This window comes from Lepidochelys olivacea, assembly GCF_965140295.1.
Source record: "Lepidochelys olivacea isolate rLepOli2 genome assembly, chromosome: 5".
In the NCBI taxonomy this organism is placed as follows: domain Eukaryota; kingdom Metazoa; phylum Chordata; order Testudines; family Cheloniidae; genus Lepidochelys; species Lepidochelys olivacea.
The window spans coordinates 16,196,256-16,218,228 of record NC_140415.1 but is presented as its reverse complement, the minus strand read 5'-3'; the positions used below and the strand labels follow the sequence as shown (position 1 = coordinate 16,218,228).

The window sequence follows — 21,973 nt, the reverse complement described above, 5'->3', positions numbered from 1 at the left end:
TCATGTAGTTTCTCCCAAATTGTTCTGTTGGGGTCAGGGTACCCCCGATGGAAAAGGCAGTGGGATCAATTCACAAACACACAGATCCCAGGAGATCAGCTGGCCTGAGGAGTTCCGTGTCCCCAGCGCTCCCAGGACGCCTGCAGCTGGTCTCCTCCCTAGGGAATGGGGGGCTGCCATTACAGGGACATCCTGAATGTGCAAGGGATGTGTGTATGTGTGCATGTACATGGGGGGCATAACACTACAACTGGGTTGGGTTTGAGGGCTGCACAGGCCAGGGACTGGAATATGTGTGTGTTGCACCCAAAGGAAAGGGGGAAAAGCGGGAGGGTGGTAAGGGGCAGCAGCGAAGAGGGGCAGGAAGAGAAGACACTGGGCAGGCGGCAGTGAGCACAGGGGCACCCGGGGTTCCAGGCAGTGAGTTCAGGGGCCCTGGGCTTGGGGGTCCAGGACGTGGGGCTCCAGGCACTGAGTTCAGGGGCCCTGGGCTTGGGGGTTCAGGACGTGGGGCTCCAGGCACTGAGTTCAGGGGCACTGGGCTTTGGGGGTCCAGGACGTGGGGCTCCAGGCACTGAGTTCAGGGGCCCTGGGCTGGGGGGTCCAGGACGTGGGGCTCCAGGCACTGAGTTCAGGGGCCCTGGGCTGGGGGGTCCAGGACGTGGGGCTCCAGGCACTGAGTTCAGGGGCCCTGGGCTGGGGGGTCCAGGCACTGAGTTCAGGGGCCCTGGGCTGGGGGGTTCAGGACGTGGGGCTCCAGGCACTGAGTTCAGGGGCCCTGGGCTGGGGGGTCCAGGACGTGGGGCTCCAGGCACTGAGTTCAGGGGCCCTGGGCTGGGGGGTCCAGGCACTGAGTTCAGGGGCCCTGGGCTGGGGGGTTCAGGACGTGGGGCTCCAGGCACTGAGTTCAGGGGCCCTGGGCTGGGGGGTCCAGGCAGTGAGTTCAGGGGCCCTGGGCTGGGGGGTCCAGGCACTGAGTTCAGGGGCCCTGGGCTGGGGGGTCCAGGACGTGGGGCTCCAGGCACTGAGTTCAGGGGCCCTGGGCTGGGGGGTCCAGGACGTGGGGCTCCAGGCACTGAGTTCAGGGGCCCTGGGCTGGGGGGTCCAGGCAGTGAGTTCAGGGGCCCTGGGCTGGGGGGTCCAGGCACTGAGTTCAGGGGCCCTGGGCTGGGGGGTTCAGGACGTGGGGCTCCAGGCACTGAGTTCAGGGGCCCTGGGCTGGGGGGTCCAGGACGTGGGGCTCCAGGCACTGAGTTCAGGGGCCCTAGGCTGGGGGGTCACACGAGGCAGCAGCCGGGAGGGACAGGAAGACTCGCTTCCTTCCACCGCTGCCCAAGGGGCGCGTCGCTCCCCCTTCGCTCTGCTTCGGCCCAGGGCCCCACCCCGGCCTGGCTCTGGCGGCCCGCTCCCGCTGTCTGCCCGGGACCAGGCGGCTCCCCGCCCCGCACGCTCTCAGGGCCACCCTCGAGTCACCGCCAGGCCCGGCCCGGCCCACCGGGGACGGCGTTGCCCCAGGCTCCCCCGGCTTTCCCCTCCAGCCCGCTCAGCTTTGCATCCGCAGGCGCCGATTCCACCGGCCCCCAGCGTCAATGCCATAGGAAAGGTATGCCGGGGGGGGGGGGGCTTGCTGCCCTCCCTGAGCCTGTTCCCTACAGGAACCCGCCTCTGGCGCGAGGCCGTCACTTGAACAACGACGGTCCCCGCCTTGACCCCCGGCACAGCGCCGGGTGACTAACGCGCCGAAAGTGCTTTTCCCGATGGGCAGTCACGTGCGCGGCGGGGGGCGGGGAAGGGGGCGCGCCCTTGGGCAGTCCCGTCCCGCGCTTGCGGCGCCCAGCCCAGCCCAGCCATGGCCCTGCTCAGAGGTAAGGCGCTCGCCCCTCGCCGCTGTCCCCCCGTCAGCAGCCCGTTAAAGTCCCAGCCTCCCTTTTGCGCCGCGTTACCGGGTGACCCCCCCACCGTTTCCACGAAATAAAGGGTCGAGTGTCTGAAACCGGCGGGGTGCAGGCTCCGTTTTCAGGGCCTCTTCGCCGCAGCTTTTGAGCGGTGGCGCAAATCGCTGCCCAGCCCACTTGTGCCCAGGTTTCATTGAATTCATCTTTTATTTCGTTTGTAATTTCAGTGGCTAAGGGGTCGTGTTTATTTTTAAGCTTGTTTTTAGGGTTTGTTTTTTTTTTAATCAATTCACATTTTCACTCTTGCAGGAAATTATGCGGGTCAGACGCTACTGAGGGTTGTTGAGATTCAAAAACTTAAAAATCTTGCTTACATGGTCAACATCACATGTCAAAATAATAAAGTAAATAGCCTTAAGTCAGACTCCGAGTTCTCAAACAGCATTTTTCTTACTTTGCCTAGCTGTAAGTTTTGATTATTATCAACGGAAATATGTTTTCCTCAGTTTGTGTGTGTATGTGGTGAAATCAACATATATCAATATTTACCAATAAAAATTTAATCCTGCCAAGGCTGGTAATATGTTTATGTATTATGGCAGTGGCTGCGAAACCGAGAACAGACAAACAACAGACAGAAAAGGGGTGGTGGGAAGCCAAGATTAAAAGATCATGAAATAAATATTTGTTTTGAAGTAAGCCTTTACTACACATGAATCTGCTTACTCCCTCTTTCTGTTTGTTGTTTATTTAAAATTACTGCCCAATAGTAGCTGCATTTCAGTGGTGAGCTGAGTAATACCAGAATAAGGCACCAAATACAGAGGCGAGCAGGGCCCATTCTTTCAGTTTAGTCTGCAAAGCACTTCGGGATCTTTCAAGATCAAGTGCAATCTGTAAAATGTTACTGTTTTTAAATAGAAACCTGTAATAAGTGTGTGTGTTTGCATGGTTTTATATATATAAAATCGTATGTATGTATGTTCTTCTGACATTCTCTCTCCATTCCCTTGCCAGCAGTAAAAAGAGATACACAGTTTTCTTTTCACTGATATATAATAATGGATTTTTATTTGCTGCATCTCTCTGCGCTCTCATCTCATATCTCTGGCTCAAAGCCTGTGTTGTTCTGTCTGATTAACCGGCATTGGGTCTATTAAATACTGTGTGCATTGGCACCCCAGGAGCTTGGGCCATCATTTCACTACTGTAATTAGCCTCCGGTGTCCTGGAATGCAGAAATCTCCAGCAAAGTTTAAAACTTCAATCTATCTGAAATCAGTATATAGCTGACTGGCTTTGTCGAGGAACTATCTAATCTAAATGCCTTGTTTTCATTACACCCTTGTTTGTTGAAAGGTTCAGGGGGAATAAACCTTTGGTTAGAAAACAGTTGACGATAAACAAGAGGGCTTTGCCTGGCTAGCCCAAAAAGGCAGTGCTCTAAGTCCGTAGTCTTGGAGCATGTTGAAAATATACTGGAAACTTTTTAAAGAGTGTGCTCTGGATCACCAGCCTCAAGCGCTCTTGACACCCCATCCCAGCTAGTCAGACAACTCTGAAAACCATGGGAAACAGTCACATTTTGGCTCTCCATAGATTTGGGTGTATTTTTACATTACAATTGTATTTCCTCTCCATCACAAAAAACCACAACAAAACCCAGTGTGCCGTATTAGCTCCAGAGCTTGAATTTATCACATTCACAGTTGTATCATTAACCATTAGTTAACCTTTGGAAGTAGATTCATTTAAGGCAAAGGTGAATTGTGCTGGCCTTATTTGTTACCACTTTGCTGTCCAGAGAAGAAAACTGGGGGAAAGGTTAAAGCATTGCTTGCCTTGCTCAGTGTGGAGACTTTGAACAACATATTTTGGTAACGTAAAGACCTCTGCATTCACTAACTCTTCGATCAGTCTCTTTGGTGCTGATGAACCCAAGACTTGGAAAAGCCCACTGACCAAAGCTGTCATTAAAGCCCTACATCATGATTCGGTGCCAGCCCCGTAGTAAAAATCCCAGCATCCTTCCACTTGCCAACAACACTTTCACATCCTGACCGAACCTGTGTAATTGTTTACTTTAGCATTTCTCAAATGGGGTTTCCAACCCAAAAAAAGGTTGCAAGACTATTGTGGGTGGGTAACAAGAGCGGCGGCTGGCCAGGCACCCAGCTCTGAAGGCAGAGCCACTGCCAGCAGCAGCACAGAAGTCAGCATGGCATGGTATGGAGGGGTTGTCACTCTTTTTTAGAGAGGTCATTACAGCCTGAAATATTTTTAAAGGGGGTCCCAGAAAAAAAAGTTTGAGAACCCCTGTTTTAACACATCTGTAAATAGCAATGGATGCTCTCAGCTAAGGGTAGATTGTATATGAGATTGAGGTAAAAAACTCATTGCTTATTTACTTACATTATAAACTTTTCATGATAGGAAATGTCTTTTTCCTTATGTGTTTGTGTAGTGCTCAGTATCTTGGGGCTCTGCTCCACGAGTAGGCTCCTAGGTTCAACCAGAGTACAAATAAGTATTATTATTATGGTTTAGCTTTGTGCCTGGCTTACAGCGTAACTGTAGTGCAGAATTTCAGTTGTGAAATGCTGTCCTCCTCAACAAGTTATTCCTACTGAGTGGGACCAGTCTGTCATGGGCTCTGCTGAGTCAGAACATAGTTGATGCTAGTTGATCAGTTGGCAAGAGCAAATGGGACAAATGCCCACTTTTGCCAAAAAGTCAGGCCGGCCGGGGCAGAGCTTAATAAAGGGACTATCCCGGCCAAAACAGGATGTATAGTCACCCTATTAATTCAGGATCCTCATTCTCTTGTGTTGGCACAAGATTTTTCCAAGTGTTCTTATGGTTCCTTAACTTTCCATCATTTCCATTCATAACATGGAGTTTGGATAAGGAGTCCTTCCGTGCAAAGTTATGTATGGGGTTTTTGCTTTGTTTTTGAGAATGATGGGTGTGGATGTCAGTAATGCATGGTCATTCTATACATTTTAGGTCAGTCTGCTGTTTTCTAGTTTCCTCTACCAGAAAATAGTAATGACTCCAGATGTTTCGTAATGGCCATGAGGGAAAGCAATAAATCAGAGTGTTTTTCTTTTTACCTCTCAACAAAATGCATGCTCTGCCTTATGGCAACTCCCAGAAGGTCTTCCAGGCAAATCAGGGATATCAGATGTCTCAGTCTCCAACAATGCATCCAGTCCTCATCAAGGTGGGCAAGCTTGAACTTTGGTCAGTTCAGAAGGTTCCCTTAAACTGACAGTTCTTTTACAATATCCATCAATTCAATCACAAGCATTGTGGGCTCCAAAAATATAAAAAGAGTGGGAGAAACAGAAGGCAGTTTTTCATTTTGGGGTAATAGATAACACATGTCTCTGGTAGAAGGCCTTGACATATTCATGAGGATAAATACTGGCCTAAGGAACAATCACTGTCTTTTTTCCACACTATGACATCTTCATACATCCTCTTAAATACATTAAATACAATATCTTAATACATTTAGATACCTTATGGCAAGTGTCACATCACCTTTCACCAGACAAGAAATTGAGGAAGTAGCTATGGGTAAAAGTTCATGGCTTGCTCCTAGTCACTTTTCATCTAGAAGCAGAGTGTCTGTTTTTACAACTTATCAATATATGTTCCATTTGTGATGTAGAAAATTAAAGTTAGGCTATTTCTCTTCACTGTGTGTGTGTGTGGGGGGGAGGGTATGTATGAGATGCATGCACATGCAATCAGCTGAAGTTTAATGTGAATTTTTTTTTTCATCAGAAACCATGAACTTTAGATGAGGGAATTACTTTTTTTGTTTTTTAAAGTAAAAGCCTTTCTGAAAAAAATGAGGTAATTTAAAATAATGTGCTTCTGCATAGAGTCTGCCTTTTGTGCTTCCTGGTCTAAGCAAACAATTTACTGATGGCAGTTAAAAAGAAATTTCCCCAATAGGCAGGTTATTCTATAGTTGTCCATTTGGGACTTCCTTGCGCATTCTTCTGAAGTATCTGGTACTGACCATTGTCAGAAATAGGATATTAAACTAGATGGAGCACTGGATTGATCTGATATGAGAATTTCTGTCTGTTGCACATTCAAGCTCCCTTATTTTTCCTCTAAATCCCTCTTTAAAAAACACTTATTCATGGAATCCTTCTTAGCTTCTCCTCCTGACTCTTCATTTCACACATGCCTCCTTCTCTGAAATATTTTTCCAGGCTGTGTCTGGTGTATCTTGGATTGTAATGTGCTCAGGTTAGGGAGGGACCATATTTTCTTTGTTTATACAGCCCCAGGTAAATTTACAGCACTGTACTAGTACTCTTACTGACCCTCTGGGTGATGTAATACAGTGGTTCTCAACCTCTGGCCCTCAGACCTCTGGCATCTGCACCTCCATATTAAATTTTTTAGGCATCCACAAATGAAAAAAAGTTGAGAACCACTGATGTACTCCACCTCTGCTATTTACCTGCAACATCTCTTTATTTAATGTCCGTTCATCTTCCGCAGAGATTTGATCCATATCTCAAGAAAATCAAATGAATCGTGTCCATCCTCTTCCTAATTTAAACCTATGGATTTTTCTTGTTTGTTTTCTAGGTGTGTTCGTTGTTTCAGCCAAGCGAACACCTTTTGGGGCTTATGGAGGTCTGCTCAAGGACTTCACAGCCACTGACCTGACTGAATGTGCTACACGCGCTGCACTGTCTGCTGGCAAAGTCTCCCCTGAGATCATTGACAGTGTCATTGTGGGTAATGTCATGCAGGTTGGTAGGATGGAATAATTGCTGGCACCTGGTTACTTGCTGAACACCTTTCCCTAGTGCATTTCTACATATAACTGCATCTGTTGTTCAATTGGTTGCTGTTGAATGAGCCAAAAATAAATCAAAGGGCTGGAAATACAAAGTATTAATAATTAAGTGATTCCCTTTTATGTTTAAGGGGCTGACCATGCTTCCATTGACCTTGTTGGGACCAGGATAATTTAAACCGGGGAAGCCTGTCTTTCTGTGAAATGCAATCTGATTAAAAAAACAGTTTGTATTCTCGCTGAATTTCAAGCCCCTGGGTATACTGCTCTTCTTAGTAGACCGTGACTTCAGAGTTAGAACTGAACAAGCATTGTTTTCTTTGGGTTTTAGTTAATTGCCATTTTGCTGGACATCATGTAACTGGTTGGGGCTTATAATACCTGAGAACCCTAGAAATTCTCTGAAGAAATGCAAAATAAATGTAATATCTTTTAGATTGCACCAGACAAGTTAGTGGCCTGGATGCGTGGATGAAACTGAATAAACAAGTCCTTGCCCCAGAGAGCTTACTGTCTCAAGGCACAATTGCTTACAATGCAGTAGCCTGTACTCACCCACAGACTAGGTCACTAGCTTTGTTTTGGACAGGCTGATTAAGTTATTGGTGGTCACCAATCAGGATGTGGTGCTTTGCCAGGAGGCGCCCTACTTAGTGTATGGTTATCATCCATTAGTGGAGGGAATGAGTTACTATTAGCCCCGATACGTCACTTGAAACTTTTCAGCTGCAGTACCATTTTCAGGCTGACCTTTAGCTCTGGTGGGAAAGGGTCTCTCCTTGAAATAAATTCAGACACCTGCCTTCAGGAGATACTTTGGGAAGAGATTTCTTGAAAGAATATAAACGCTTCCTGTGGCTTATAATTCTCGAGGAATCGTGTCCTCCAGAACTAACATTTACCTGAGGTATTGGGTATTCTATTCTGAGCTGATTGAAACAGCTGTTGTCCAAGTACATTAGTGGTTTACAAATGCTGCAATTTTTTTGCTTTCCAGAGCTCCTCAGATGCTATTTATATTGCAAGGCATGTTGGTTTGCGTGTGGGAGTTCCTATCCCAGTTCCAGCCCTTACTGTCAACAGACTCTGTGGTTCTGGTTTCCAGTCCATCGCCAATGGATGTCAGGTACAGTACTTGTTCTCTGAGTATGGGCTACAATTATATATTATTCATAGCTGTTATCAAACTGCTGTAGTGAGAGAGGGGATGTGTTCTGACCCAAGTGCTGTGTGTTTGAATTAGCCGAAGAATTGCTCTCTGCTGAATACCGTGATGGTGTTCAGCTGTTATCAGTAAGTGATCTCCTGTGAGCATCCCAATAAATTTATACCTTAAGGAGGAATTTAAAGGTGCACGGAGTGCCTTGGAACTAAAAATCAAATGCATTTGTTTAATTTTCCATATTTATAGGGATTTCCCATGGAGCTCTGGTGTTGCATACAACAGTTCAACCTTCTGAAGACATTTATATAATTAGTGTAAAAAAAAAAAATCATTAGGGCTAGTTGAAAAGGGGATGGGGGACAAGAAAGCAGCCACTTTTACAAAATTAAAGGTACTTAAACTGCAGTAAAACACCTGTGGCTGGCCCTGGTCAGCTGACTCAGGCTTATGGGGCCCAGGCTGCAGTGCTGTAAAGTTGGTGTAAATGTTCAGGCTTGGGGTGAAGCCCAAGCTCTAGGACCTCGCGAGCGGCGGGAGGGTCCCCAAATCTGGGCTCCAGCCCAAGCCCAAAGATCTACACTGCAATTTTTAGCCTCGCAAGCCCGAGTCAGCTGCCAAGGCCAGCTGCGGCCATGCCGCAGTCTCTTATTCCAGTGTAGACATACCCTCAGATGCACTCTGTTCTCTTCGTCATGGAGCCTGATCCTGCACCGACTTGAGTCAATAGAAGCAGGTTGGGCTTCAGAAGTTTCAGAGTATTTTTAGCTCTCACGCTTTCTGCTGATGTACCCACTTGGGTAGCTGAAATAACTAGCAGTGTGGAGAACTGAGAAACTTCTGATATGTTTTTATGAAAAAACGAGAGTGATTCGCCTTGTGGTGTTACCTGTTGGGTGTTGCACAGTTAACTTTTTTCTTGAAACAAGACAATCAATGCAATGACAATGGGGAAGTCACCTAGCATGAGTGAACTTGCTGGAACTCAAATCACTGAGGGGTAACTAATGTAAATCCCGAGACTGCTAAACAATTGCATAGAAGTTCCCCTTCTGAGGAATATTGGGTTCAAGAGGCTCAACAGACAAAGAACTAAGAATTGTATTAAGTGGGCAGCCTACTGTAGAGGATCTTAATGGAACTGACATGAGACTAAACAAGAGGGACAGACCCTGCTGAAAGGCTTTGAAGGACTTTGAAACCTACCAGGTCTCCATGAGAAAGGTGAGTGACACCTGGTAAGACATGCATACATATAAGCTGTTTGTTGTGTTCAAGATACATTTTCTCTGTAATGCTTTTGTTTCAAATAACTACTTTTCTGTATGAAGATTGGTTGGTCACTGGTAAATTCAGTCATAGCCCTTGTGATAGAGCAAGACAGCAAATATTGAACTCAAGCTTCTTAAGGTGATCACAGTGAGTTGAAGGAGGAAACTGCAGCTTAAATTTCCAGGCAAGAGAGAGAACACATGTTCTTTAACATGAAAGAAGTGATGGCTAGAGGCCTGAGACCTGAGTGGGGATGCTACAAAGGGGTCAAAAGTGTAGTTACCCTGGAACTGTGACAGTGGTGACTTGTATTTCTAAAATGTCTGTCTTCCAAGGATCTCAAAGCACTTCACAAAAACAGTTTAATAATAGTAGCCTCCTTTTAAAGCAAGGGAAATAGAAATTAATGACTTTATGCAAGTCACAGTACGTTTAATGGAACAGCACTGGTGAATAGCACTCAGATCTCCTGACTTCTCTTCCTCTTTGTCTAGTGGTTATAAAATCTGCCTCTTCTCCAAACATTTTTAATTAGACGGATGTTCAGTGTGTGCTCTGATAGGGATTCACATATGAAGTTCACCATAAATAAGGCTTTTTTTTAACAACAGCAGTTCACCTCCTTTCTATTCCTATAACAAAAACAGCTGATTTGGTTAACAGTTTGCATGTTGTCACAGTCAAGAAGAGGACCTTTCACTGTACCCACTATTTTTCTGCACTAGAAAAATACATTGAGGTGAGCTACCTTGATGTACATCTCTCAGGTTTTTATTGTATAGATTTCAGCTGGTAAGGTCTACCTTGGCTTCCACTATTTTAGCAGTGAAATTGTTTTACTGTTCACGCAAGGCAGTTTATCTACCCTTCCTTGATCCAAGGATGAAACATTTCATATCATGATTTAATTTTGTTTGTGCAGAGTGGTGTTTGAGGAAGACAGGCGCCTTATAAAATTAAACAGTGTTTTGTGCAAGTTGAGCAATCATACAGTTAAAAAATAAATGTCCGTTTGAAAAAATTCTGCCACAAAAACAAATTCCTCAAGATTAAGATTAAGAAAATTTAAAGTTGAGGTTATAATTCTTGAAACTGATCATAACACACACTCTTTTGGCTTTGTACTAGAAAGATACACTGAGGTTAGCTACTCTGTTTGAGGTCCATGATGTATCTTTCTAGTATAGACACACCCAAGAGTATTTGTTAGTTTGAATGCAGAGAGTAAGGTTATAATTATAAGGTGAAGTCCAAATTTTCTTATTGTCATGGAGGTTTTTACGAAGGTGTCCATTATTTACCACAATTACTTATACTTTTTTACGAGACTTGCACAAAAATTGTTTTACCAGGTGCTTCTCTTCCCTGACAGAATGGTGCTCCACAATTTAAAATACAGTCCCAGTAATACACTTTTTTGATGTTTGGCTAATAATAGTCTATACTGAATTAATATAAAAATAGTTTCAATTCCGTCTGCTCACTGTGTAATACGGTAGAACCTCAGAGTTACAAACACCTTGGGAATGGAAGTGGTTCGTAACTCTAAAATGTTCGTAACTTGAGCAAAACGTTATGATGGTTCATTCAAAAGTTTATAACTGAACATTGACTTAATATAGCTTTGAAATTTTATTATGCAGAAGAAAAATGCTGTTTTTAACCATCTTAATTTAAATGAAACAAGCACAAAGTCTTTATACTGTCAAACCTTTTTTTTAATTTCCCTTTTTTTTTTTTTACTAGTTTACATTTAACACAATACTTTAATGTATTTGCTTTTCTTGTCTCTGCTGCAGCCTGATTGCATACTTCCAGGTCCAAATGACATGTGGTTGACTGGTCAGTTCGTAACTCTGAGATTCTACTGTAGATTTCAAAATATTCCTCTTCAATTAAAAATCACTTTAGCAAAATGTTTGAGGAGGCAGTGTGTCCTAATGGTCAGAGCAAGGGACTAGGAATCTGTACTCCTTGGTTCTGTTTCTGGCTGTGCCATTCACCTGCTGTATGATTTTTACGCATGTCACCTAGGCCAAGTTTTCAAAAGCTGCCGGTGTTTTGTTACCCCACAAAAGAGTCATACGGCCTGATTTTATTTGTTTTATTTTTGTAGAGGTACTGTGTGCCCACAACTCTGAAGTCAGTGGCAACTGTCAATGCTCAGCATCTCTGAAAAATTAAGTCCAGTATATTTCAGGCTAAGCACCCAAACTGAGAGGCCACTTCTGAAAACTTTGGCTTTGATCTCTCTCTCTCTCTCTCGCTTGCTCTCTCTTCACCATACCCTCCTTTCTATAAAATGGGTGTAATAGTACCTCACTGACCGGAGAATTGTGCCGTTTCATTATTCTGTAAAATTTTTGAAAATCCTTGTCAGAAAATGAGTACAGGATAAGCATGAATTATTTCTTAAGTTATGCACCTAGTTTTCTAATTGGCAAGGTATGTTACTGAAGCAATTGCTGTTGTCTGTGAAAATAAAATACCTTAAAACCTACACATGATGCATCTGTATTATTTTAATAGGAAATTTGCCTTAACGAGTCAGAAGTGGTTCTTTGTGGTGGATCAGAAAATATGAGCCAGGCTCCGTACATCGTCCGAAACATTCGATTTGGAACCAAATTCGGAACAGATCTCAAGGTTGGATAATGTAATTTTTTTGTTTTAATTAGGTCTCATTCACAGAGCAGGAGAAAACACTGGATCCATAATTTTGTAACCAAAATTAATGCGGATTAGGTTCAGACTCAGGTGTTGAGGTGTTTTATCTAATGTACAACAGTTTTATCAAAACAGTCAGTCTGATCCCGCTAAGCTTTTGTTAAGACTGCCAGCTTTCTAACTATTCCAGAACTATTTTTTTAATACCTATACTGAATTAAACATCATCCATTAACTCCTAAACTTTCAGAATTCAGCTTAGTTGTTACATTGCTTCAAAATACTAAACACAATTGAAAACCTTTTCTGATAGTCTTCCATTGCATTCCCACGATTCCCTCCTGGGATCCAAAAAGGACAGATGAGTTTTCCCACACTTCTCTGGTAAACAATTCATAGAGTGCAGATTAGTGCATCCCTAAGAATTATGAGATGTGTTCCCAGAAGTCTTAATTGCACACATGAGCGACAATCACACTTAAGTGAATACAGCAAATGAAGTTCTGTTTTGTAGTGTAACTTTTCTCACTCCAGAGATGAAACTGGTGTGTAGATAACTCAAGGTAACTCTGCAGGGAAGACATATCTGCTGAGCCCAGGCTGAGTATTTGAAGGGTTGGCAGTTTACTTGAGCATATTTGATTTGGAAATTGTTGAAAGACAAACACAGCTATTTTCCCCAAATCTCTTTTGATGGTAGAACTGCACATTAAGCTTTTTGCTCTGTGACATTGTTGATTTCACCAGTTTTCTTTGTGTACATTGTCACTTCGGTTCTGCTACTGTTCTGGTAACCAATTACACAGAAATACTTTTCACATGCAGCTGCTTCAGATAAAGTTTTAAAACATAATTAGTTACCAAGATATATATATTTTTTAAATGATAACTTCTAAAGCACGGGTGAATATCTTGTTAAAGTACTAATACTGTAATATTGATTCTGCATAAGACTTTCCCTTTAATAATGTTTCTGGCAGATGGAAGACTCTTTGTGGGCAGGCCTAACAGACCAGCACGTTAATACCCCAATGGCAATTACAGCTGAAAATCTGGCTGCAAAATATAACATCTCGAGAGAGGACTGTGACCGATATGCAATGAAAACACAGCAGAGATGGAAAGCTGGTCAGTAAACTTTGAGAATTAAAAGTTAGATTGACATCATCAACTTCAAATCCAGTCAAACTATAACGCACCAATTTAAAGTAGTTTCAGGTTGTACACCTGTCCCCAAGTTCCTCTGGCAATTTTTGTTTAATTTAACCTTTTTTTTCCTTTTAAAAAAAAAAGTGTCTGAATCCTCTGTTGCTGAAGGCTAGTCTACACTAGAATCCCTACAGTGATGCAGCTGTACTGACGTAGTTACATCGCTGTAGCGCTGCTTGGGCAGATGCCCTCCCATCGGCATAATTACTCTACCACCCTGAGTGGCGGTAGCTTTGTCAACAGGACAGCTTCTCCCGTTGACATTGGCTGTCCACGCCGGTGCTTATGTTGGCGTAACTTGCATCGCTCGGGGAGTGACTTTTCCACACACCTGAGCAATTTAAATTATACCGAAGTAAGAGCTAGTGTGTACAAGCCCTGAGTGGAAAAACCTAAACAAACAAGCGTAACTACGATTCTCAAACACCAATGGAAGTTACTAGAGTCAAGTTCTCAAGCCTGTTCTGGCAGATCCCATTGCATGATTGGGACCGAACTATCGATATACACAAAATGCTATCAAATGTCCACAGAAGACAAACATTTTTTAACCTGTAATCTCTTTCAATTAGTTATTTTAGGAGCTACTTGTAACACCAATAGGTCAAAGATTTCCAGGTAGAAATTATATTGTTTTCATTTATCTTAAGTTGACTCCCTCCTGTTAACATTAGTTTTTCAGCAGATTTTGCATCATTACAAATGATCCTCCACCTGCTGCCAGTTAACCCATTACCTGTTTTAATTAGTGTTTTCATGGAGCATAGAAGTCTACTGGGTCTATTGGTATTTCTAAATTTGTTTATAAAAGTATTTGTCTACCTAGCAGACTTGAAGCCTTTCTGTATAGGACACAAGTAAGTGACCACGTCATGTACTTTTCTTGGGAAAAATTTCTACCAGTTCTCAAGGATAACTTACTGTGCCTGACCAGTCAAGTTTTGTTTTTTTCTAGCTATAATGCCATAATCCACACCAATCTTCTTTGCATAGTGGTCAAACTAGCCCTCTGTATGGTGATTTTATTTTTAATTTACTGAATGAGGTGTTAGGGACTGTATAGACATCCGCATCCCTTACCCCAGAGCCCAGCCATGGGGCGCCTCCCAGCCCAGACACCCACATCCCCTAAAGCCCAGGAATCCAGAGATAAACAGCCTGATGCTGGGTCCCAGGCTTGTATGGAGTTTCCTGTATGCTGCCTCCTTTCCTCAGGACAAACTGCAGCTGTCCAAAACTCTCCAGCCCCACTTTCTTCCCCCCGGCCCCCTTCCAGGCAGCAAGTGTCCTGTATTTGCAAGCTGGAGAGCTGGGCTCTGTGGGGTCCAGCGGCCCCTAGTGGCAGCACCAATTCTGCAGGGAAAAATGAAATTCTGCGCAGAACGTTAATTACACCAGCTGAAGATCTGGCCCAACGTGTTTCTCCCTTCTTGTCTCAGTGAACTGTGCAGCTTTCAAACTCTCTGACAAGCCATACAGATGTAGAACCAACAGCAGGACAAAATGTACATTGGAGATGTAAATGCTAGTGCATATCCACTCAATACTGTTCAAATCTAATTGTAAACTTCAGAATCACTATTTAAGCCTGAAACACTCAAATTGAAAACTGGGTGACTCTTCACTATAAAAAGAAATTAAAACTATTTCCATTCTTTTGCCCAATTTAAAAAATAAATCAATTTAAATAGAATAAATACAGTCACTAAATACCTACATAGACAAGTGTAAAGTTGATTAAAAATTAAAGTACATGTTTGCCTGCACTGATCAGTCACCTGCTGCTGTTCAATTATAATTCTTGTCATTTCTTTCTGCTACTCCAGCTCATGATGCCGGTTACTTCAATGCTGAGATGGCACCAATTGAAGTGAAAACAAAGAAAGGAAAACAGACTATGGAACAGGATGAGCATCCTAGACCCCAAACCACCATAGAACAGCTGGGAAAGCTCCCTCCTGTCTTCAAGAAAGATGGGACTGTCACTGCTGGGAATGCTTCGGTGAGCTCACAGACTATAAGGATTTAGAATTTTGATCTGAGAAGGGTTATATGTAGAGCAGGTTCTCATAGTCTTTCTTCACCGTACTTCTTGCTTGCAGAGATGCTACTGGGCTGCCAAGAGTGGCTTCTGCAAAAAATAATTCTGATTCTGGAACTCAAATTGCAGTACAAAGCTTGGGCCTGGGTGGCTTTGTCAACATCCCTACAACGAACAAGTCTTCAGTTGCCTTCTCTCTTCTAGAAATGCAATGCCATAGAGTAGCCACTGCTGCCAGCATTATGCTGGTACCATCACCCTTAACAAGACATCCACACTTTCTCATCTGCCTTGAATCAGTATTGCCGCAGTTTTAACTTTGCACTGATTGTGTGGAACTCTGCTGGGACTCGCTGCTGTTCTTTCCTTTATGGACAATGAGCATTTTCAATTATTTAGGAGTCATGGGCTAGATCTCTGGTTTCAGCTGAGCTGTGCTTTGTGGAGGACCCTGATCATTGGGTCATCTGTAGGCCAAACCAAGTGCAGATGGAACTTAGAGCAGACTATGGGCTTAGCAGCGTGACATTAGGTACCCTATCTTTTGGTGTAAATTTTATAGACTAGTAGATTTGTTAAGGCCAGAAGGACAACTGCGATCAGGTAGTCTGACCTCCTGCATAACACACAGCACAGATGGGAAAACATGGTACAAGTATTTGTAAAGTGTCATGCACACTTAACAGCCCTGAAAAATTACTAAATGTTAATGATGACCCTTGTCCACATATTGACTTTTAAAGTATATGAAATAGATTTACAGGGCAGAGAATCTATTTTACTTCCTTTAAAACACTGAAATATATAAAATCTCAATGTCTAGTATTAATTTTCAAATGCCACGAAAAAAGAAAAGAATTTTAGTATTTAGAACAAACTGACCTTTAAGAATAGAATTGTGTAATAAGCAATTGCCATCAGGTTTCTCTTACATGAATATCTCTGGCATAAAATGATTGTGCAATTAGTGCATTGAGAATGTTTATTTTTCTTTGTATTGCAAGGGAGTATGTGATGGAGCTGGGGCACTTGTCATAGCCAGTGAAGCGGCACTTAAAAAGCACAGCCTCACTCCACTGGCTAGAATAGTAGCCTATCACGCGTCTGGATGTGACCCCAACATCATGGGCATTGGTAAGTGGCAGTGAAGCAAATCTTTTGGTAGCATGAAAAAATAATGAAAGTATTCTTGTGTTGGGTATTCTGTGGGGGCCTTGTGCTGAGCCCGCTGGCAATGGAGGAACAGTTTATGTGAGTTGCTTATTATAGGGGAGACTGCTGTCAAGTCTCTCCTATATCTGACTGTGGAGCGGCACTGATCTCTTTGGCGTAAAGAATGATATCTGCAGTGCTGGGCCTTGACCATTAGGGGATAGGAGGAGCCCCGTCAGAAAAGAGATTCACTCATTAGAGCCCCGTCAGAAAAGAGATTCACTCGTTAGAGCCCCATCTCATAAAACGACATGACATAAAAGTATTTCAATATGGGAGGGAAAAACCCCAGCAAGTTCTGTTGTTCCCTACGGTACTCTCTGCCCTGCGTTTCCCAGGCTAGTGTTCAGTGACTCAAGTAAATAGAGCTTCTCCCAATTCTCCTGGGAGCCTGTTTGGCAGCTAGCTAGGACATTGCTCAAGATATTAACGTAATTTCCCATGCTTGGTTTCATCCCATTTTTCTCATTAGAGAACTAACAATTGTTTCCTTCCTTGGCACTCACTGTGTATATTACCAGGTGTGTGGTGGGATGTCCAACACTCCTACACACATATGCACTTGCAAAATTCTCGCTTAGGCCCTGGTCCAAAGCCCACATCCTTCCATTGACTTCAGTGGGTTTTGAATCAGGCCCTTTATTCAGTTTATTCTCAAGGCCTGGTTTTGGTTTTTACTTTAATATTTTGTGGAAATTTATCAGTGTCTTTATTACAAAAATTAAACAATTGAAAATAGGTACAAAAATTAACTTTGTTTTCTTGATAAATAATTGGGTTAATACTGGGGGACAGGTAGACATAAAAAAGCAACAAAGAGAACTGTGTGTATTGACAATAAGAGAAGTTTTATGCTGTCGTTTATTTCACGAACTCTACGTTAACAAGGTGTACACATATACACACGCACGTGTGTATATATTTTCCACTACATTGCCTTATTAACAGCCTTGCATTTACACTAAGAACTGTTTATGTTAATAAATTAGTCTACCTAATGTAGTGTATATGACTTTCTTAACATAACCAGTATTTTCATGCAGTTGCGTGATCCAAAATTCAGCTGAAAGTTGGTAAATACTGAATAATAGCTTTTGTAAAATCTGGGAATATTTTTGGTAAAAATTGGTAAAAGCCAAAAAGAAAGGGCCTTAGTTATTCTTTACTTACCTCTCTCTCCAGTCTCTTATTCATTTTTGTTGCTTTTATTAATATTCTTCTATCTTTGAGTTCCCAACATCTTTCTAGTATTGAAGTCCTCCAACTATTCTAGGGGAGGACATCTCAGAGTTGTATAAAAAATAATCGGTCTCCTCTCTAATGTGATACTACTTCACATTGCAAACTCCTATCCAATTTGCTTTTCACTTGTAGTCCAAATTCTCCCTTAACATTTATGTTTTTCAAGTATCTCTCTGTGTTTTGGATTAATTTCTCCCAGTGTATTCGATTAGATTAGGTTGTAGCTGAGTTTCTTTAGAATTCTATTAGAATTAAAATAATAATAGAATTCTATTAAAATTCTTTAGAATTTTATTCTTTAGAATAAAAAAAAATTTTTTTTTAAACCATCGCCCCCTGTAATATCCACCAAAAAATAATATCCACTAACCTCAAATTTCATGGCTTAGACCTGCATCTCCTGAGGAACAATTTTTCTACCACAAATGCAGTGAGGTAACTCCCAGTTTGTGACACACACAACTAGACACCTATTCACCACAGTTCAAAAAGTCTGTCTCTATTAATGTACTTTGTATATCTGGAGGGAACAAGTGGTTTGGGGGAGAAGATCGGGGCATTTGCAGCTGCCTTGTGAACCTCCTGAAGACTGCAGGAAGGGAGAACACCCCAAAAGTAGTGTTAGGCCTCATTTGGATTGGCAAGAAGCTGGCAGGCCCCAGATTGGCTAGAGAGCTGTATGGTGTGTTGAGTAGGAGCCTGAAGGAGTGGGTGGATGTAGAGAAAGGCAGTAATGAGACTTCTTAAGCTTGTGGGGTAGTGTGTTGAAGAAAGAAAAGGAGTACTTGTGGCACCTTAGAGACTAACCAATTTATTAGAGCATAAGCTTTCGTGAGCTACAGCTCACTTCCTCACTTCCTGTAGCTCACGAAAGCTTATGCTCTAATAAATTGGTTAGTCTCTAAGGTGCCACAAGTACTCCTTTTCTTTTTGCGAATACAGACTAACACGGCTGTTACTCTGAAACCTGTGTTGAAGAAGTTCCCAACTAGCCACTCCTAAGGGTTCTTGTGTTTTGGAGCCCTCAAATTGCTTAATAAGACATTTGGTTAAGGTGTCACAAACCACCAAACACTTACTAGGGGCCCACAGTAGGTTGGGGAACCTGATGAGCACCCTCAGGCTCACAGGGTGGGGCTTGATGAACCTATCCTATGTACAATATAGTTTAAATGCTTATTGTAAAATTCTTCAGCTACTCACAAATGTATAATTTTGAAATAGGCCCTGTGCCTGCCATTACTGAGGCCCTGAAGAAATCAGGACTCTCCCTGAAAGACATGGATTTGGTAGAGGTAAGGAGAGCAGAGTGGACAGAAAGGTTATATCTAATTAGGAGCAGTAGTAATTAATAATCTAATGAGATGTGTTTAATCTAGAAGGTTCTCCTCCGCTGTATGATGGACTGAAAGGAAAGCCTAGAATGTGGCTGTTGCAGTGACTTCTGTTGGCCATTTAACTAAGTTTCTTTCTGTTCTTCCTCTAAACTCCTGTTTTCAGGAGCTTAAAACTCCTTTATTTAAAAAAAAAAAAAAATCATGTCTGTAACTTGTCTAGGAGTGACATGCTCTCTTGGGCAACAGAGACGCTAAGGTGCTGATTTTTAAATACGTCCCCTGGTCAGTGGTGACTAAAAGTGGTTACCCTCTGATAGCTGTCTACTGCTATATGGAAAACATGTTAGTGGCCCTGGTCCAAGCCTAAAAGGCAGGTATCCATATTGCTGCTGGCATTTTTATTTTTTATTTTTATGTTTAAAAGAAGCTGTGGATTGATTAGCTTTGAAGACTGAACTGTCCACTTACTCACTAGAGATTGTCACTGCAGGTCTGGCTTGCAGTCTCTTGGTGGAGTGGAAAGGGGAATCTTACACTGCTGCTTTGTCATAGACCTGTGTCCATGTTCTATTTAAAAAAATTAAAATCTTGAACTTACAATTGCAAAGAGAACCTTAAAAATGTGAATTCTGATGGAAAGTCAAGCGTCTACATTTTGATTGTGCCTGTGCTGTTTTCAGGTCAATGAGGCTTTTGCTCCTCAGTATTTGGCAGTTGAAAAAGTTTTGGGCCTAGATCCTGAAAAAACCAATGTCAACGGAGGTGCCATTGCTCTAGGTCATCCCCTGGGAGCATCAGGGTCAAGGATCACTGCTCATCTGGTTCATGAATTAAGGTGTGTATGTAGCTGAAGCTCTTGATAAAACACACAATACTGTTTGCAAAGTTGATGCAAATACAAGGGGTTGTGGATGGACACTGTATAGCTGTAAAATCCTCTTCCTCTCCTGCCATTCAACACCCTTTTAGAATCCCTTCACTGGCTTCCCGTCTCTCATTGTATCACTTCACATGGTTGTCCTTAACTTCAGGGTCCTGCAACTCCACTCTTGTTTCCTCCTACTCTCATTCCAATCATCGCTACTCCCTTTAGGACTGATCTTAAACCCACTGAAGTCAATACAAAGACTCCCTACACTTCAGTGGGCTTTGGATTAGGCCTTTTATTTCTCACTGTTTGCTCTCTGTTGACTCCCTCTCCTCCTCCACACACCTTGAAAACTCCCACTTCTTGTTCCTCCACTGCTTTCCCTCTCCTTCAAACCTGCTTCCACAAATTCTTCTGCGTTGGTCTCCTCAAGAGTGATCTTTCTGCACTCTTAACGTGAACAATTTCCTCGTGGTTTTCACTTTTCACTTTTTATGCTTCTGTTTAAAATTTTACATATATATTTTTAATGTTCCAAAACACCCTCTCTTTAATTGTGTATGTGAAAACTCTTGATAGTCAAAATGCATTGGGAAACAACTAAATTCCTTTTGTAGTAAATCAGGGAGACCATTTCTGTTTTCACTGTTCCTGTTTGTGTACAGGCGTCGTGGTGGCAAATATGCAGTTGGATCAGCTTGCATTGGAGGTGGACAAGGTATTGCTCTCATCATTGAGAACACGGCCTAAGAGAAATTGGGGACTTCAGTGCCTGTTAACAGCTAACTCTGACTGTTACATGTTCACCAAATAAAGGAATAATGAAAAGACAATACCTAGTACAAATACAGAGCATCACTACCTAGCTTTATCTGGTGACCATCCTGCAAGATGAAGGAAAGGCTGCGAAGTCTGATTTCTGAACAAAATAACATGATTGATTTTTTTGATGATGATTTTTGATGATAATTAAACTAAAAGTAAAGCCACTATAACTTCTCTCTTCTGAAATATTTCTTCACACTCTTTCCAGTTGAATAAAATTTGTGTCTCGTTCCCCCTTAACTCTTCAGGAAATTAGGTTTGCCTGTCAAATATCTACCAAACCTGCCTTAAGGCGATTAAGGTGAGAGTGCCAAAGTCATGCGAATACAGGCTTTGATTATTTTTTCAATCAGTTCTGTCGTCTAAGATAAACATCTCTGAAAATCCATGTTCCTGCTGCATTGCCAGAAACTGTGGCTGTCTTTTTTTCTGTTTGAAGATTGTCTCTATGTAAAGCACATATTGCAGAATACTGTGTGCATTTTGTACTTGCCATATTGAAAGAACTAGGAGAAAACTGTGAAATCTCCACTGTGCCTCATAATAAAACAGTAAAAATGATACTGAATTTGTCCTATTGATTTTTATTTTTCGTCCAAGAAAGGTGCATCAGTGTAATAAGTTTAGATGACTTATTTGGGTCATAACCTTGCCAGTATCCTTCAGTGCTCAACATTCAAAAGTCCAACTGTTATCTGAGATGTTGTTTCCCATCCCTGTATTTCGAATGGGGAACTAACTGGTAACTGTTGTAGAAATCTGAATCTTCAATGGCAATTGGCATACCGCTGTAACTCTCTCCATAGGAGTCTGCTGCACACCAGTCTGGGTTTATATTCGTTACAATGGCCCACTGTTTAACTTTGTCCTGAGTCCTTTAGGGAGAGCAGTTGAGGCAACTGGCTGCCTCTGTAGCAAATGCTGCTCCAGCTATAGCAGCAGGAAGTACTGCAGTAGCAACACCATAACCTTTACTGTACTCTCTGTCCCCTTGCCAGAGCACCTCAGCTCCACAGCTTGTCTCTACAACTCCACTAACTGATCGGTGGGAGACTGGAAGTCATTCTTGAACCCAGGTTTGTTTTGCTTCCAGGGAAATTCGGTTTACATCGGACTTAGCTGACATTAAGGATTGTTGAATTTGGTGGATGATGATCAACGTGTCTAGTCTGGTCTTCATACTAACTTCAGGGGCACAACTAGAAGTGGAAGTTTGGGTGGGTCCCAGCGTAGGGCAGATGAGCAATGACTTGTCCCTGGGACAAGTCTGGACTGAACTTCCCTACGCCTGCATGTGTCGGGGCTGTCTGTATGTCTGTCCCAGGGATGTAGCCATGGGTGGGCCTGGGAAGGCAGCGGGGGCTGCAGGGGAATTGGGGGCAGAAAGGAGATGGGGAGGGGAAGTGTCCTGG

The 21,973-nt window shown here is 42.8% G+C and overlaps 2 protein-coding genes across 2 annotated transcripts in view; both read left to right on the top strand.

Moving 5' to 3' along the window:
- LOC311520972 (large ribosomal subunit protein uL22) overlaps positions 1-21,973 on the top strand; it is a 316,080-nt gene that overhangs the window by 50,054 nt on the left and 244,053 nt on the right. The gene's annotated exons all lie outside the window — the stretch shown is intronic.
- On the top strand, positions 1,751-21,122 carry ACAA2 (acetyl-CoA acyltransferase 2). Its single transcript, XM_084629001.1, has 10 exons — positions 1,751-1,865; positions 6,513-6,679; positions 7,724-7,852; positions 11,690-11,806; positions 12,808-12,955; positions 14,863-15,038; positions 16,082-16,211; positions 18,756-18,826; positions 19,549-19,703; positions 20,402-21,122. Exons 1-10 carry the CDS (start codon positions 1,850-1,852, stop codon positions 20,484-20,486), a joined length of 1,194 nt encoding a protein of 397 aa, XP_084485127.1. The 5' UTR covers positions 1,751-1,849; the 3' UTR covers positions 20,487-21,122.

Bases quoted from the DNA above. Each gene is read 5' to 3' on its own strand.
- ACAA2 (XM_084629001.1), top strand. The intron at 7,853-11,689 runs GTACAGTACTTG...TTATTTTAATAG, and splicing joins CCATCGCCAATGGATGTCAG to GAAATTTGCCTTAACGAGTC. The intron at 18,827-19,548 runs GTAAGGAGAGCA...TGCTGTTTTCAG, and splicing joins AAGACATGGATTTGGTAGAG to GTCAATGAGGCTTTTGCTCC.